The sequence below is a fragment of the Coenobita brevimanus genome, chromosome 55 (genome assembly GCF_032717465.1).
Source record: "Coenobita brevimanus isolate Jiangsu-jjx chromosome 55, ASM3271746v2, whole genome shotgun sequence".
Taxonomy (NCBI): domain Eukaryota; kingdom Metazoa; phylum Arthropoda; class Malacostraca; order Decapoda; family Coenobitidae; genus Coenobita; species Coenobita brevimanus.
The window spans coordinates 3010040-3026767 of record NC_137008.1 but is presented as its reverse complement, the minus strand read 5'-3'; the positions used below and the strand labels follow the sequence as shown (position 1 = coordinate 3026767).

At 41.3% G+C, this 16728-nt stretch overlaps 1 protein-coding gene across 1 annotated transcript; it reads left to right on the top strand.

The window, feature by feature from the left end:
• The first annotated feature begins 8058 nt into the window (after positions 1–8058).
• Positions 8059–15436, top strand: LOC145401195 (mannan endo-1,4-beta-mannosidase-like). The gene is made up of 9 exons (XM_080273499.1): positions 8059–8124; positions 8742–8901; positions 9886–10127; positions 10588–10665; positions 11056–11144; positions 12040–12119; positions 12917–13074; positions 13542–13661; positions 15311–15436. Exons 1-9 carry the CDS (start codon positions 8059–8061, stop codon positions 15434–15436), a joined length of 1119 nt encoding a protein of 372 aa, XP_080129625.1.
• The last annotated feature ends 1292 nt before the right edge of the window (positions 15437–16728 follow it).

The following is a 16728-nucleotide window of genomic DNA, read 5'->3' as shown; positions in this document are numbered from 1 at the left end:
AGGATGAGAAACATTTAAGCTCTCGTAGTGAACGTTTTATATCTTGTGAACGTTTTTGTCAAGAATATAGAGAAACTTGTGGCAGTCAGAGCGCTAGTTCATTGCGAGAAAGTATACAGTAATTCCTTCTCGTTATCTCCAGTGTTTGTATTCATTTTACGATTGATATTTCGAAAAGGAGGGTTTAAATCTAGCTCACGTTAATTCTTTTCATTTAACTCTTCTTTATCTCCGCTTAACTTCTTTAACTCTCTTCTTTATCTCTCTTCTTTAACTCTCTTCTTTAACTCTCTTCTATAATTCTCTTCTTTAACTCTCTTTTTTAACTCTCTTCTTTCTCTCTCTTCTTTAACTCTCCTCCTTAACTCTTCTTTAACTCTCTTCCTTATCTCTCTTCTTTAACTCTCTTCCTTATCTCTCTTCTTTAACTCTCTTCTATAATTCTCTTCTTTAACTCTTCTTTACCTCTCTTCTTTAACTCTCTTCTATAATTCTCTTCTTTAACTCTCTTCTTTATCTCTCTTCTTTAACTCTCTTCTTCAGCTTTTCTTTAACTCTTCATTACCTCTCTTCTTAAATTTTCTTTAACTTACTTCTTTAACTCTTTTCTTTAACTCTTCTTTAACTCTCTTTTTTAACTCTTCTTTAACTCTCTTCTTCAACTCTTCTCTTCAACTCTCCTCTTTAACTCAGTTCTTTAACTCTCTTCATAAACTCTTTTCTTTATCCCATCTTCTATTAAAAACTAAAATTCACTGGATTCAGGAGCTTAAAGCGGTCATTCTATGTAGCTCAAAAAAGTTTATATTTCTGAGTCTCCTTGGTTACTAGTCAAAATGTTCCCCTAACGTGTGTTGGGGTTGACATTACGGATGCACGTGAATCATTATTTTTACTGTGATTTCTGTGCATCATTGTTGTGCATGTGGGACTGTTGCTTTCTCACTTATTTCCTCATTGTGATAGAAACTCCCGCCAGTAATTGCCGTACCATTATCATTTTTACAAGGAAATGAGACACAAACAGTCACGTACTTCTCAGGCTGAAATTCTCTAAACCAGGAATTCCCAGTCTTTTTCATTTTGCATGCCACTCAGTTTTTCCATCAACAGCAGCGTCCATGGTTGCTGTCACATGAGGAAAGGTGTACACGGGACAGTTTTAGTCATGATTTCACTATGCCTTTTCTGCTCTAAACTTGGCCTAGAATTTCGTAGCTCAGTTGCTGAAAGAGACAATGCTACCGCTCTACATAATTTCCCTGTCATTTCCTTGTGACTGCCATCATAATCTGATGTCAGTTTTTTCTCACAGGTCAGGATTCAAGATGGAGAGATCGTAATTTTAGGCCAAGTTTAAGTAAAAAGAGTATAGTAACCAACAGCAGCATGATTACACAAGTTCTAGCATTTCCTTCCGCTCTCATTCTGCAGACAGGGACTTGGACAGGTAAAGTAACAGTATAAAAGTGCCAGATAAATAAGGAACTTCATGGGTCTTGGCTGAAGTGATGCATCTCATGTGTGAAAATGCCAAGGGAGCTGACGTGTGGCATCGTACTGAGCCGCGCTTGAGTGCAGCATCCTGTTGTTGAACTTCCTTACGGTGTGAGTGGCCAGGGCGCTCCTAGAGATGATCCAGCTGAGAGAGAGAGAGAGAGAGAGAGAGAGAGAGAGAGAGAGAGAGAGAGAGAGAGAATTCCGTTAGTCTGTATATAAATTTACGGTACAGCTTTCCATACATACGGGAAAACTCACTTCTGAAATGCAGTACAAAAAGAAACATTAGGATCTTTGGCAAATGCAATATTAAGTAATTGTTAATCTATTTTTGTGTACTTATACTACAGTCACGAAGGCATACTTATTCCGTCTCGCTGTATACCATTTCCTACATCCAAACAAGAGTATGTAGGGATGGTACCGAAGCGCCCGTACACCTTAACAAATATAATCCTTCCTAACCCCCCCAAAAAGGAAGTATTTAGTATTCTTTAAGTATCTCGCCTTAATCTTCATGTCCTTCTATACCTAAAATTCTTCTAAATTACCAAAAACATCTCCTAAAGTACCCCAAACATATAAAGTACCCCAGACATCCCCTAAAGAGCCTAAAAAGTCTCCCAAAGGACTCAAAATATCTCCTAAAGTACCCAAAACATGTAAAGTACCCCAAACATCTAAAGTATCTAAAACATCTAAAGTTCCTAAAACATCTCCAAAAGTACCTAATACATCTCCTAAAGTACCCCAAACATCTCCTAAACGACTCAAAAGTCTCCTAAAGTACGCAAGACATCTCCTAAAGTACTCAGAACACCTAAAGTACCCAAAATCTCACCTAAAACACCTAAAACATCTCCTAAAACACCTAAAACATCTCCTATACCTAAAGCATCTCCTAAAGTACCTAAAAGAACTCCTAAATTACCCCAGACATCTCCTGAAGTACTCCAAACATCTTAAAGTACCTAAAACATCTCCCGAAGGATTCAAAACATCTCTTAAAGTACGGAAGTATCTCCTCAAGGACTCAAAAGATCTCCTAAGGTACCTACACATCTCCTAAAGTACCCAAAACACCTCCTAAAGTATCGAAAACATTTTAAAGTACCCAAAACATCTCCTAAAGTATCGAAAACATTTAAAGTACCCAAAACATCTCCTAAAGTATCGAAAACATTTAAAGTACCCAAAACATTTCCTAAAGTATCGAAAACATTTCAAGTACCCAAAACATCTCCTAAAGTATCTAAAACATCTGAAGTACCTGAAATATCTCCTAAAATACCTAAAACATCTCTTAAAGTTTCCAAAACATCTAAAGTACCTAAAACATCCCCCATAGTACTGCAAACATTGGGGGATGCGGTGGCTGAATTGGTGGAGAGACGGCCTGCAGTTCTAATGGACCCAGGATCGAATCCCGGCTTGGGCAGGGAACAGTTTAAGGATTTGAATTTCATAAAAGCAGACTCTCCTGATCTTTCATGATGACCCGCCGACATGTAAAAATATTCCCGCTAATACCAGTACATCAGTCCTGTACGAGACAGCCCCAGCATGTATTCAATATGGACGGTGGGTTTTAGCGCCGAAGTGGTGACATGTAGAGGTGTCTTTACTAGCTATTTTGTAGTGTGCTATGATATTTTAGAGTTCTGACAAGAGTCCTCTTGATTTCGGAAGAAGTCAGGATCAAGTATTCATAATATGATTAAAGACAGCGACATTTTGGTGAGCTAGGTCGATTCTGTGTTTCTTTTCAATTCATTTTCCTTTTTTTTTTTTTCATAGTTGCTGAGTGTGTACAAGGGTTTTATTTGTTCACTATAACATACAGTTCTTAATTGCGTGTGTCTTGGGGGTAAGGGTCGGGTCTCCACTTTTTTCTTATGGAGGTGGAAATGTCCTTCATCTTGTCAAATCACGTCACTTTCCCCGTCTAACTTTCCCTTGTCTTCGCAGTGGCCTTGCATCTATGTGTGTGTGTGTGTGTGTGTGTGTGTGTGTGTGTGTGTGTGTGTGTGTGTGTGTGTGTGTGTGTGTGTGTGTGTGTGTGTGTGTGTGTGTGTGTGTGTGTGTGTGTGTGTGTGTGTGTGTGTGTGTGTGTGTGTGTGTGTGTGTGTTAAACTCTCTAGTACACAGGCAATCTCGTCTTCCAATCTTTTATGTCTAGAAAATATTCAGCTCTGGTACAGTCTCTTCCACTTTACCTTACGTCCCTAACACCTTTTCCTGAGCGATTTATTTTGCTTGTTACACCTTAATGTTGTATTCTGTTAACAAATAATCCCTCTTATATCACCATTTTCCGCATGAATAACGCACAAAAGAATATTAACCAAACATATCCAAAAATAAATCGCTAAAGAAAAGGTGCTAGGGAATACAGGGGTAGGCATCTCAGACTGAAATAATCATGAAACCTAAATTTTATTCTTCTGTTTTTCTTGGCGGGAGTTTCGTGTTTGGGGGGAATTTGGCCATTTCTGTTTTGCATAAACATTTAACATAGAGTAAAATTATGTTTAAGTACAATTATATTTAGTACAATGATGTTTAGTACAATTTTAGTACAATTGTGCATTACAGTTTGTCATGAGAGATAAAGAGAAGACCGACAGGAGTGGCTGATGCATGTTGAGGGGTTGGTGAAGTGCAAGGTTAATGGCGACCTTGAATACCTGGTTTGTTTTGTTACTACTCATTGCGTTTGGCTGTATCAGATCTGGCCCACCTGAGACTGTGTGTGAAGTTCTCAGGGGGTGAAAGTTAAAACACACACACACACACACACACACACACACACACACACACACACACACACACACACACACACTTAGTTTTTGTTGTCTCGATATCCAGTTAGGTAGTAAGTGCTGGCGCCACCTTTACGTGACTCCACACTGAATGACAAGCACCTCTCCCCATTGCGCTATCTCTCTCTCTCTCTCTCTCTCTCTCTCTCTCTCTCTCTCTCTCTCTCTCTCTCTCTCTCTCTGTAGACCAGGGAAACATTAACCACGTTGCATGATAACCACATAACCAAACGCAACGAGGTCATTAAGTCGCGATGTGGCCAATTAGAGTTAACGTTCAAAGGGCGATTGAGGCTTTTTTTTTTTTTTTTTTAATAGAAGATGAAAAGAGGGAGAGCCTAATTAAGTTTTAAAAAATCCATACATTTTACAGGTGTTCTCTGTCGTGCCCTCACAATGCCACCTTCATCTTAAAAGTCTCAGGTAAGCAGCCTAATCCAGAGTCTGTTTTGTTCCTATTATAGCAATAAGGATTGCGTGATATGTAAATAATTCGGTATTCTTAACTTTATAAAATGCATATAATGATACTTTGCAATCCATAAATCTATCTGTCTATCTATATCAGTGGTTCTTTACCCCTGAGTCGCCCCAAATCGAGAGGGTCGGCAAGGATCTGTAGCGACTGTCCCAACTTGTCTTTGCACACTATCAGTGACTGCGCCGAGGATCCGAGATGCCACGGTGTACTGAGAGTCAAATTAGGTTTTACTGAGGAGAAGGAGGTTGAGATGACAGAACCTTCTCTCCTTAGTTTCTGAACCCATATCAATGATGTCTACCTTATTGACCTTTGAAAATACACACACACACACACACACACACACACACACACACACACACACTGGCGACTTTACCATTTCTTGGATGGGCGCTTCTGTTTAATGTAAATAACTGTGGATGAAGCAGCAATAGTTATCAGTGCTTCCAAGGCAGCCACGACCCCTATGTCAAGGTAAGTCCTAAGGAAACCATTGGGCTATGTCTGAACACGGTGGTTGTGGTGTTGTGTGTGAGTGTGTGTGTGTGTGTGTGTGTGTGTGTGTGTGTGTGTGTGTGTGTGTGTGTGTGTGTGTGTGTGTGTGTGTGTAGTATACATATGTAAACTGTAAGTATAACCCCCCAAAAATATATATACATATTTTCAAAGTATTCTGAACGTACAGAAATAACCAATCAGGAAATTATGTAGTAGTATCCGGTAATTATTGTACTTTCTTTTTCTGGCTGTCATGATATTAAAGTAAGTTTCAGGTAGAGAAGTTATATTACCGATAAATTAGTTTGTCATCACCTGTATTCACCTGGATATGTTACCTGTGAAATCAATCGGTGTGACGTCGTAGGTCTGCTTATTTCCGAGAAGGTTAAGAATCATTGATCTCTATAAATGAAATGTTTACATTAACTCTAGAATTTATAATTTTTATTCTTCAATATATCATACTGTACTTTTTTTGCATTTATATTCTTATCAAAAACATAAGGATATATTTACCTATACCTGCGTGATATTTGCCACTTGAAAAAAAAAAAAAAAAAAAGACCCACCAGTTTAAGACAAGGATAGTCAGAAAAACAATGCAGTGACGAGCAGGTAAACGATTAAGAGCTGAATTCAAGATGGCATGGGCTTCGTAACACCTCTTCCTCAGCGACTCATTCCGTAATTGCACTCAGCGTTCCAGAGAGAGTATGTAAGGTAGATTGTCAGGCGTGAAAGGATTAACTATGCTGGGGAGTCTCTTGAGTGTGTGGAGGAGTCTTATTGTTTCGTTTACAGGTTATGCGCTGTTTCTAGGGCAAGGAGTGGTTGGAGGAAGTTCAGGGAGCTGTTGCCTCTCCTAACATTGAGAACTCTCTCCTTCCATGCTAAGGGATCTTTGTATGCGGCATGTGTTAGGAGTGCAATGCTGTATGGTTGTTAGAGCTGGACAGTGAAGCAAGAGGATATTTGTAAACTGAAACGTATAGAAATAACAATGATTAGATGGATGTGTAATGCGTCCTAGAATGCAAGGCCTGAGAGGGTGCTAGGATTGCAAATGAAGAGCTGAGAGGAAGGATGGGACTTGAATGTATTGTTGTGACGACAAGGGGTAGACTGAGATGGTCTGAGCATGGTGAAGGGACGGAGGATGAGAAATGGATGCAGAAGGTGAGAGGTGTGAACGTCGGGGGAGGAGTTGCGAGACGCAGACCAAAAAAGTCCTAGGACGAGGTCATAGACTGTGACCTCAGGGATAGGGGACGGAAGAGGAATGCTGCCAGAGATCGAGCAGCTTGGAGAGCCGCCGTTAGGTGGCCAAGGTTGACGTACGCAAACACTTTGGAGCCTTTATAACAATAAGAAAAGATACGGTTCTACTTATTATTATTATTATTATTATTATTACTACTACTACTACTACTACTACTACTACTACTACTACTATTACTACCTCCGCCAAAGAAGTTGGAGGAAGTTATTTATTCATCTAAAGTACGTTTGTCTGTTTCCTTGCCCAAGCAATATCTCCAAAAGTTCTCAATGAATATCACTGAAATTTTGTGGATGGATGGGTAGGTATGAGCTCTCTGAGTGCAAAAGTGCTCAATGAATTTCAATGAATTTTTGTGGAAGGGTGGGCCATGGATCAAGAAAGAATAGATTAAGTTTGGGGGCGGATCCGGATCAGGATCTGGATCCTAGGTATCCCGCACAGTTTCCCAAAAAGTTATCAAGAATGTCAATAAAATTTTGTGGAAGAGTGAGCCATGGGTCAAGGAACAATTGGTTAAATTTGGGAGTGGATCTGGATCCTATGTACTCAACACAATACCTACACGGATCCGGATCCGGATCCTTTGTAATGGCAATGGCATTGGCGGGGGTATGCTCTCTCTGAGCACTTATTATTATTATTATTATTACTGTAATATACCTAACACCACTGAAAGAATTATTTTTCACTTATATTATTCTTGCTACGACAGACGATCTGGTTCACTTTAGATATATTTATCGACGAAGAGTGTTCGATTATAAACTTTACTATGTTCTCTGCGAGGAAGTCTTCCAGTCTAAATAAAATGATATGAAATGAGGAAAACACACACACACACACACACACACACACACACACACACACACACACACACACACACACACACACACACACACACACACACACACACACAAAGATTTCACTAAACTGGAAGAGGAGTAAAACAACAACAATAAAAAGAAAAACAAAAACAAAGACAAAACCAACCTTACCACCACCACCACCACAACAACATTAACAGCAGCAACAACAACAGCAGTAAGACAACAAGAACAAAGACAAAACAACCAGAATACCACCACCACCATCACCACCACAACACCAAAAACATCAGCAACAATCACAGCATCATCAGGCAGACCACAACACATGACACACTAGAAGCTTTAAAAATATCATCGTAAGTAACCACGAGCCATGCACGCCCTGATCACGCCTTAGAACCCTCATCAAATCAGCATCTTGCACGTGTAAAAGACGTCATAGCCAGTGAAATTCCCATCGCTCACCCCCTCCTCCCTCCTTTTCTGCTTTTATCTCCGTGCCGTAATCAGATAGTGCTGTGTTTGCCATGTATACTGAGGCACATATATAAGGCACTGGTATAGATGGTACGAGCATAAAGGAAGCTCCAGCAGTTTAAGAAGACAGCAGCTACAGTACTTTCACCAACGCCAGAAGCAGCGGTCATGAGGGCTTCATCTTGTCTTACTTTCCTGGCACTGCTTGGGACCACCTTTGCTGCCAGGCTCTCGGTCAGCAGTATACACATTTAGCTCCTTTAGCACTAGAACATTTTCTCTAGGTATACTTATTTTCTCTGGATAGCACAGGAGAGTTTTATTCACCCCAGGGGCGAACTTTCTGCCTGAGAGCTGCGCATAATTTGATATCGTGGGCAGTATACATGAAAAATTAGTTAGTCAAAGCCCCTTGCCTCTAAATGGTGCTTTGATTGACCTAGAAGCAAACTATATGCATTACTTTATTCCAGATTTAATACATGTTATGCTATTAGAATCCACATATCTTGACAGGCACAGATTTTAAGTTCATTTACATAGCTTTCTGATTTTTGTTTTGTCGTAATGCACTGTTGCCTTAAAAACAAAATCACACTTGAAAAATTTGCATGATTTTAGAAAAGCATGAAGAGATTCGTCATACGTCTCCGGGTGTAAAGAAGTAGTCATGGAGCTAGTGCAATTTTGAGCAAAAATTTGTGCTCATCCTTCACCGACATCCCTGGCTGAGAGGAAGTTCTAGCCTGTGCGCCACTGTTATTATAATTATTATTACTACTATTATCATTATTATTATATTATTATTATTATCATTATTATTATTATTATTATTATTATTATTATTCAAGGTATCAGGGACGGACCTGACGTACAAGGGCGAGAAGGTGTTCCTGAACGGCTGCAACATCGCCTGGAACAACTATGGCTACGACTTCGGCAACGGCGGCTACGACGGTACACTGGACTCATGGGTCTCTGAAATTGCCAGCTCGGGCGGAAACTCCATCCGTGAGTCTTATTTTCCCTTGTTTACATGGGCGTCTGTCTAGTCTTCTTCTTTGTCGCTTGCCTGGCCTTCTTCAATTCCCCGTCTGTCCACGTGTCTTCCTTATCTACTGTTTTTGTGCTTTCTTTCCATTAATCATCTTTTTCCTCGTCTTTTCACTCTCCTCCTCTGTCTGTGATTCCTCTTCTGATGAATTATATTTTCCTTTCCCAATCTGTCTCCCAACTTGTTTTGTCAGTGATTTCTCTCCATCAATCATATTTTTTATCACTTCTTTTCCTCGATTTTCCTTTATCCTTGATTTTTTTTTTTTTTTTTAATCCATGAGCCTTCTCTTCCGTGACTAAAATATCATTATGCCAATCCATTTGGTTAAATCCATCTGTGGGTTACTCAATAGCCTTTTTAATATCACCCAATGTCCATCGGGTCTTCTTTATAAAACTTACTAACTTACTAATCTCCTTCGTGTGTGGATGCGGGGAAGTATGTTCGCCTATCACCTCTTCTGTTACTCCCTTTCCTTTGTTCATTATGGTCCTAAGCTGAGAGAGGCTTGATATATTTCTCTGGCAAAGGATGACACTCTTTGATACAACGAGTCAGGGAAGTGACGCTCATGCTGTATGTGTGAAATATGGTTGTATAGTACGGAAAGGTTCGTTTTAGGTCTGCCTCTACTGTATACAGTATTTATTCATCTTTATCCACTGGTCGATCCGTCCTCGCTAATGTCACTGATGTGGTTGTCTGTCTCCTTCTCCTTATTTTAATTACTCTTCTTTCTTCTCTAATCAGATTGTTTGCCATATCTTCAAATAGCTACTTACTGCTTACTTCAGGTGTGTGGACTTGGGTTCATGAGTTTGTTAGAAGTCTGTGTCCACGTCAGGTGTGTGGGTGCATGCGTAGGTCTACAACATATTATGTGCACGTGAGGTGTGTGGGTGCACGTGCAGGACTACAGCATGTTATGTACACGTCAGGTATATGGGTGCACGTGGAGGGCTACAGCACGCCGGCGTTCGACGGTGACGGCTACGTGACCTCCTGTGACAACTCAGGTCAGTTTGAGAACGACGTCAAGCAACTCCTGGACACTGCACAAGCCAACGACGTCCTGGTGACTCTGACCATGTGGAACGGGGCCTACCTCACCAACCAGCCGGCAATCGACTTGATTTACGACGACTCCAAACTGGACTCCTACATCAACAACTGCCTTAACGTGAGTACTCTCTTCAGTAGACAACTCTTAAATATACAGTAGACAGACAGCACTTCACTTCAATATAGAGACAACACTTCGCTTAAATATAAACAGAGAACACTTCATTTAAATATAGGTCACCCTTTCACTTTCCAACAACACCATCAACTGTGCCGTCATAGAAGTGTTGTGGATCACTCAGTTATTCACTGGAAGAACGTATACATGCCAACTACTCCAGTTTCATATTGTCCATCGCTAATAGAAAGTTTCCCTTCCCGTCTCTTCACAATGAGGACCAGTGATTATTAAAAAGAGAAGATTTTTGTTCTAGTGTGTATGTTTGTGTGTGCATCCTTAGATCTCTTTTATTGGTAGTATGGTTACAACCAATATATAAACATTTCTACTGTGATTATTGGCAAAGTATAATTGTTTTTTGTTTCTGCTTTTTTTACATGTCTCTGTGTTTCCTCAGAGCCTGATAAACACCATTAAGGGACACCCGGCCTTTGGAGCTTTTGAGGCGGTGAACGAGCCTGAGGGATCGGTCCTGGTAAGTGAGCCAGCAGCCAGGTGACGTCACGTGGGGTATATCTATGGGTCATATACTTAGTAACACCAAGTTATTAGTGAATTTCAATACATATTACATCTAAATATTCACTTTTATGTTAAATATGTATATCTAATACAGACCTGATTTGCCACAATAGCACACAGAAGGATAAAAAGGAGTCATTTGCAAAATAAATTATTGAGGAAGATTTGTTACAGTCACAGATACCTCCCACATGGCGAGAACAACTGTAGTTCGTACTTTTAACCCTAAGTAATAAGCAATTCCAAATTTGTTTACTGTTAAAGAATACCGTAGTAAGTGTTCCATGTGACTGGTTATGCCCTTTATGACTGGACTGGTTATAGCCTTGATAACCTCCTGCAGGTGGAGAGCAACAGTGACTACTGCTATGACACCAGCATCATCGGTCAGGCCGGCGCTGGCTGGACTGGTCTCTCTGTCCCCATGGAGAGGTCAGTATCGGCTCACATTAAAGGGGTCAGGTCACATCACTGGGGTCAGATCACATTATGGGGGTCAGGTCACATCACTGGGGTCAGGTCAGGTTACTTTGGTCAGGCCACGTCACTAGGGTCAGGGAATTGGCAGTTCCTTGTAAATACCTATGAGGACGTTATGAGATCAGACCCACCATCACACAAGATTTGCCGTGAACAAGAACTTTTTGTTATTGCCCTGACTGGGACTACTGTAGTGGCAAACACTCCAGCAATTATTATGGAACGACAGTGACAGGAATGCAGTGATATATGTTGGAAATATTATTTGTAGGCAAACACACATATACACACACTGTATCGGTAGGTAGGTTGGCAGATGGATAAACAGATGAACAGAGGAATAGATAGATATATTGATATCCAGAAGAAGAAATCATAAACCCATCAACTACATTAAGCTCACTTCGCCACCAGTCAGTGATAGACTCCAGTTCATCAACCTTTCCGGATTACAAGGGCTGTTTACGAGTGTTCACAGTGATCAGGTTACCCTTGGTTAGAAGATATATATATGCGATCGTATTCACTTAACCTTTCAAGGACTTTAGGAACTCGTCACGGGATGCAATGATGATGAAACTCTGCCTCATTAAAGTCAGTAGTGTGTTTGGGTGCGTATATTCCTTAGTTCCTAATTGTTTTCCGAAATTAAAATTTTACCTAATGGCTCGGGTTTGTCATATAAATTAATGTGGCAAATTGGCTTACTTATACCGAATCAGAGACCACGAAATATTTGCAATAACTGAACAAATAAGTGGTTAGATCATTTCATCTCAGTGTATTGGTAGCCACAAACATCATCAGTGTCACTCTAATCATTGACTATGGCGAGTTTCTGTGGCAGATTCCTGAGGTTCATCGGCCGGCAGAACCAGGCGGTACGTGCCATCGACTCAGAGGCTCTCATCACCATCGGCTCCTGGGGTCAGTCACACCAACACAGTCTGTACTTTTAACCTTAAGTAACATCGTAACCGCCGAGTAGTATTCCCGGCTACAACAGTGGGGAATAGTGACACATTATATTCTTTGGAATAATGTACACTACTAAGTAAACCAGCCAAGCAATTTATTGCCCAACCCTTCAGGGTTCTTGGCCTAAAATGGAAGAGTAAGAACCTAACATGAACCTAGAGAGGTTATTTCATAAATCTGACTTCGAATTCATAAAGAATCTTAAGGTATATAAAAAATTTTCCAATTTCACTCCTTGTGAAAATACTTCATATGTCTGGTAAACATCAGCTAGCATCCAGTTAGACACAGGAATAATAGTTGGAGCCGTCCTGGAGGCTCCAGCCTAGCCCAGTCCTCTCCTTGCTACGACGGGTGACTCAGACACTAATGCATTAGTGGGCCGGCCCCCACTGCTAGTAGGCTGCAGCAGTTATCACAAGAAGAACTGTATATATCAATATGGCTGGTACACCATCCTTTAGCCACAGATTGTATGGGACGACTGCGTATTCAGCACCTGATAAATGGCTGACGTTGGATGTGGTAGAATAATCCTGTTGATTATTACGAATTGTCGGTGTTCGGCTGGTGAAATGACCATGTATGCAGCACTTGATAATAGTATTGATTGCCGCTGATGTCTTGAAATAACCATTAATCAAGCACTTATTTAATTATAGTAATGGATGATGTTAAAGTGATGGGAAGACCATGTATCCAACTCTTTGTTATTTATGGTAATTGTCTGTGTTTGTATGGATCAGGTCAGTTTTCCCAGAACGACGCCTTCTCCAACTCCCACAACCACTACACTGACGCCTGCCTCAACCAGGCCGCGGGGGGAAGCAACGCTCATCTCGACTTCTACCAGATGCACACCTACGACTGGGGCGGCAGCTGGAGCCCCGACGCTCCCTTCACCGTGAGTTGACAAGCGGCGGCTGGCTGCCTTTGCTTGGGTTACACCAACTGACCCACCCAGTTATCAAGCTGGGACCACCAAGAGGATGGCTTCCAAGTTTACAGAGAGAGAGAGAGAGTGAGTGAGAGAGAGAGAGAGTGGCGTATAGATATCTGTCCAATGTCACTCATGATTGCTGTGCACCACTCTGTCATAACCATAGTTTCCCCTCCTCCATTGCCAGGAGTTGTGTTCTTGATGAATGATGAGGCTTTCCATCATCATTTCCCTGCCAGTTTATATCAGCATAGAACATTTTGATATTCTCTTTTATGATCAATAAGAAATCCAAACTGTCCACATTGAAAACATAACAAGCACAAAAGAGAATATGTTCCTGAAGTATATAAGTCACTAAGGTCGAGGTGTTGGATGCTTGCTAAGGTCACCAGACATGACCCCTCACCTAAGCTGACCTGATCCCGCAGGTCAGCGCCTCCGACTACGGCCTTGACAAACCCATTGTGATCGGAGAGTACGCGTCCGTGTGTGCCGCAGGTACCTCGCTGCGAGACCTGTACGAGTACGGCTACACCCACGGCTACAGTGTGAGTACCAGGCTTTGTTGAGTACACATACACCCATTAATACAGTGTCAGTACCAGGCTTTGTTGAGTACACCTACACCCACTGCTACAGTGTGAGTACCAGGCTTTGTTGAGTACACCTACACCCACGGCTACAGTGTCTGTACCAGGCTTTGTTTAGTACATCTACACCCATTAACACTGTACAGTGTCAGTCCCAGGCTTTGTTTAGTACACCTACACCCACGGCTACAGTGTCAGTACCAGGCTTTGTTTAGTACATCTACACTCACGGCTACAGTGTCAGTACCAGGCTTTGTTCAGTACACCTACACCCACGGCTACAGTGTCAGTACCAGGCTTTGTTCAGTACACCTACACCCATTAATACAGTGTCAGTACCAGGCTTTGTTCAGTACACATACACCCATTAATACAGTGTCAGTACCAGGCTACTTTTTAGTACTGTCCTCCTTGTAATTCCCTTTGGTTTGGTGATGTATGTCTTAGTTTTTTCCTCCTCTTCTTCCTGTTCCTGTTCCTGTTCCTCCTCGTCATCTTCTTTTTCCCCTTCTCGTCCTCCTCCTCCTCCTCTTTGTCTTCTTCTTCTTCCTCTTCTCCTTCTCCTCCTCCTCTTCTTCTTGCAATATCCAGACTATTTTATTTAACTTAAGGGAAATCTCTTGTATTGCACAAAGTGATGAAGACTTTATCTAAGCCCTCCAGTTGGAAAAGTAGGCTATTTCCTAAATCAAAGAAACTCATTAACTGAATTTTAAAAAAAATGCTAAATACGTTATTGTGCTAAATTTGTTTATCACCTTTAGACGAAATCCTGTTGTCAAAACTATGGTATTATCTCTGGAGGTGATAGTCAATACAGTAAATGTGACGAGAGTAAATGGTGATGAATGAAGTTTGGGATTAGTAATACTTAAATCAAGTACCTAGCGCTTTTTGAAACAACCTTTTTTCAATCTAAGAGTAACATTTAGCATTAAGTATACCTGCGAATAACAGGTGTTCACATTACAAAGTCACGGTTGCAGTGAAAATCATGAATACTGTGTGTGGTCAATAACAATTTTGTGGTTGTAGTTGGTAATACAATGGCCGTCAATATGACAGATGGGTGAAATTGCTAGAGGTGTAGTGCGCTTTTTTTTTCTTTTCTTTTTTATGTCCGACTCTGGGCAAAGGCTTCACAGCCTGCTCCCAAGGCCCAGTAGTCCTCCTACATACCATACACTTCTACATGTCACTACTTCGGCTCTAACACCCACCGTCCGTATTGAAAACATGCTAGGGCTGTCTCATACAGGACTGGTGTATTGGTATTAGCCGGGTACTTTTACGACATGTCGGCGGGTCTTCTGGTAGATAAGCAAAGTCTGCATTTACTAAATTCAAATCATTAAACTGTTCCCTGCCCCAGCGGGGATTTGAACCTTGGTCTGGTAGGACTGCAGGGCACCTCTCTACCGACTGAGGTACCACCTCTCCAGTGTTTGCAGTACTATGGGAGATATTTCAGGTACTTTAGATGTTTTAGGTACTTTAGATGTTTTAGGTGCTTTAGATGTTTTGGAAGCTTTAAGAGATGTTTTAGGTATTTTAGGAGATATTTTAGGTACTTTAGATGTTTTAAGTGTGTACATGTCTGTGTGCAGGGAGGATGGAGTTGGCACTACTCGGCCTCTGGCGAGTGTAGCGACTCCCGCGATACCCAAAGGGACGCCCTGGGCCAGCTGGCGGGACGCACTGACAATGGCGTCGTGGACATCGTTGTGGACTAACTCACCTGCCTACCCACCTGACCTCTGACGTCACGGGTCAATATACATCAGGCCACTGATGAGAATTTCTGAAGTAACACACACACACACACACACACACACACACACACACACACACACAGCCTGATGTTCATTGCCTACAAGAGATGTCGGTTCTGTCTGCTACATCTAGTGTCATTACAACACAATACTGACTCACTCACCTACAATTATCTACCAAGCAAAATTTTTCTGTATGTACCATTGGTCTGGAACATGTAAAAGCTAAGAAGAATTCACTTGTACTTCCTGTCTGAATATTCTCTGGATTATACATCAGTCAATAAAATTCAATAGCAGTAATAGATTATATTATTTTACTTTACCTTCCTCTGGCAGGAACTTGCATCAAATACGAAAAATTTGCATAATGTCAGTTTGGGGAGTGTATATATATTATGTATACTGTAAAGAGAGAGAGAGAGAGAGAGAGAGAGAGAAAGTTTTATCTTCATGCATTGCACTGTATCCACGGTACATGTAGAAATGCTACGGTTTTAGTAACGCATCATTGCTGCCTTATTCGCAATCAGACCGTCTGTCACCGTCCTCTGATGCCTTCTTTGTATAACACACCAGGGTGGCGGTGGCAGAGGTCTGAGGGCAAAGTAATGAGTGTCGTTGTTATGTTACTGTCTGAATACAGCAGGTGATCAGGGGGTTTCGCTCAAGTACACAGTAAATGCTGGCAGAGGTGTAGCTGAGAATGGTTAAAATGATTCGGAGTACAGAAACAAAGCCTTGATCTCTCCTCTCCTTCTGGTCCCCTGGAGCTCCAAAAGTGGTCGGAGTTTTTTAAGTTACTGGATGCAGAACACCTCTTGCCCTTCTCTCATCCTTGCCTCTTTCTCACCAAGACCCTGCTGTTTGGGACTGCTGGCAACAGGTATTTTCCATATCCACCTGCTTAATCGCTACTCATTGCTAAGCCGAAGGTGGACGATGAGTGAATGTGGACGATGCTTTCAGAATTCAGTACTCTTTTGGATTTTTTTATAATATAAGTGGGATTAGGATCTCTAGCCGTGTGCACATGCAAGGGTGTACGTTCAGCGGAAGGCTGGGTTTACTTCTCACTCAGTGCTACTCAGGAAAGAGCAACCGGTCATTCTAACCTTATATGTCTGGACTAAGTAGCCTAGTCCTGGGTCCCTACGCTCTTGATGAGGCAAAAAAAAAAAAAACTGGGTAACAAACAAGATGGATAAGTTTGCCAGGAGTACAAAAATTGCAAAATAAAATCTACTTAGCTT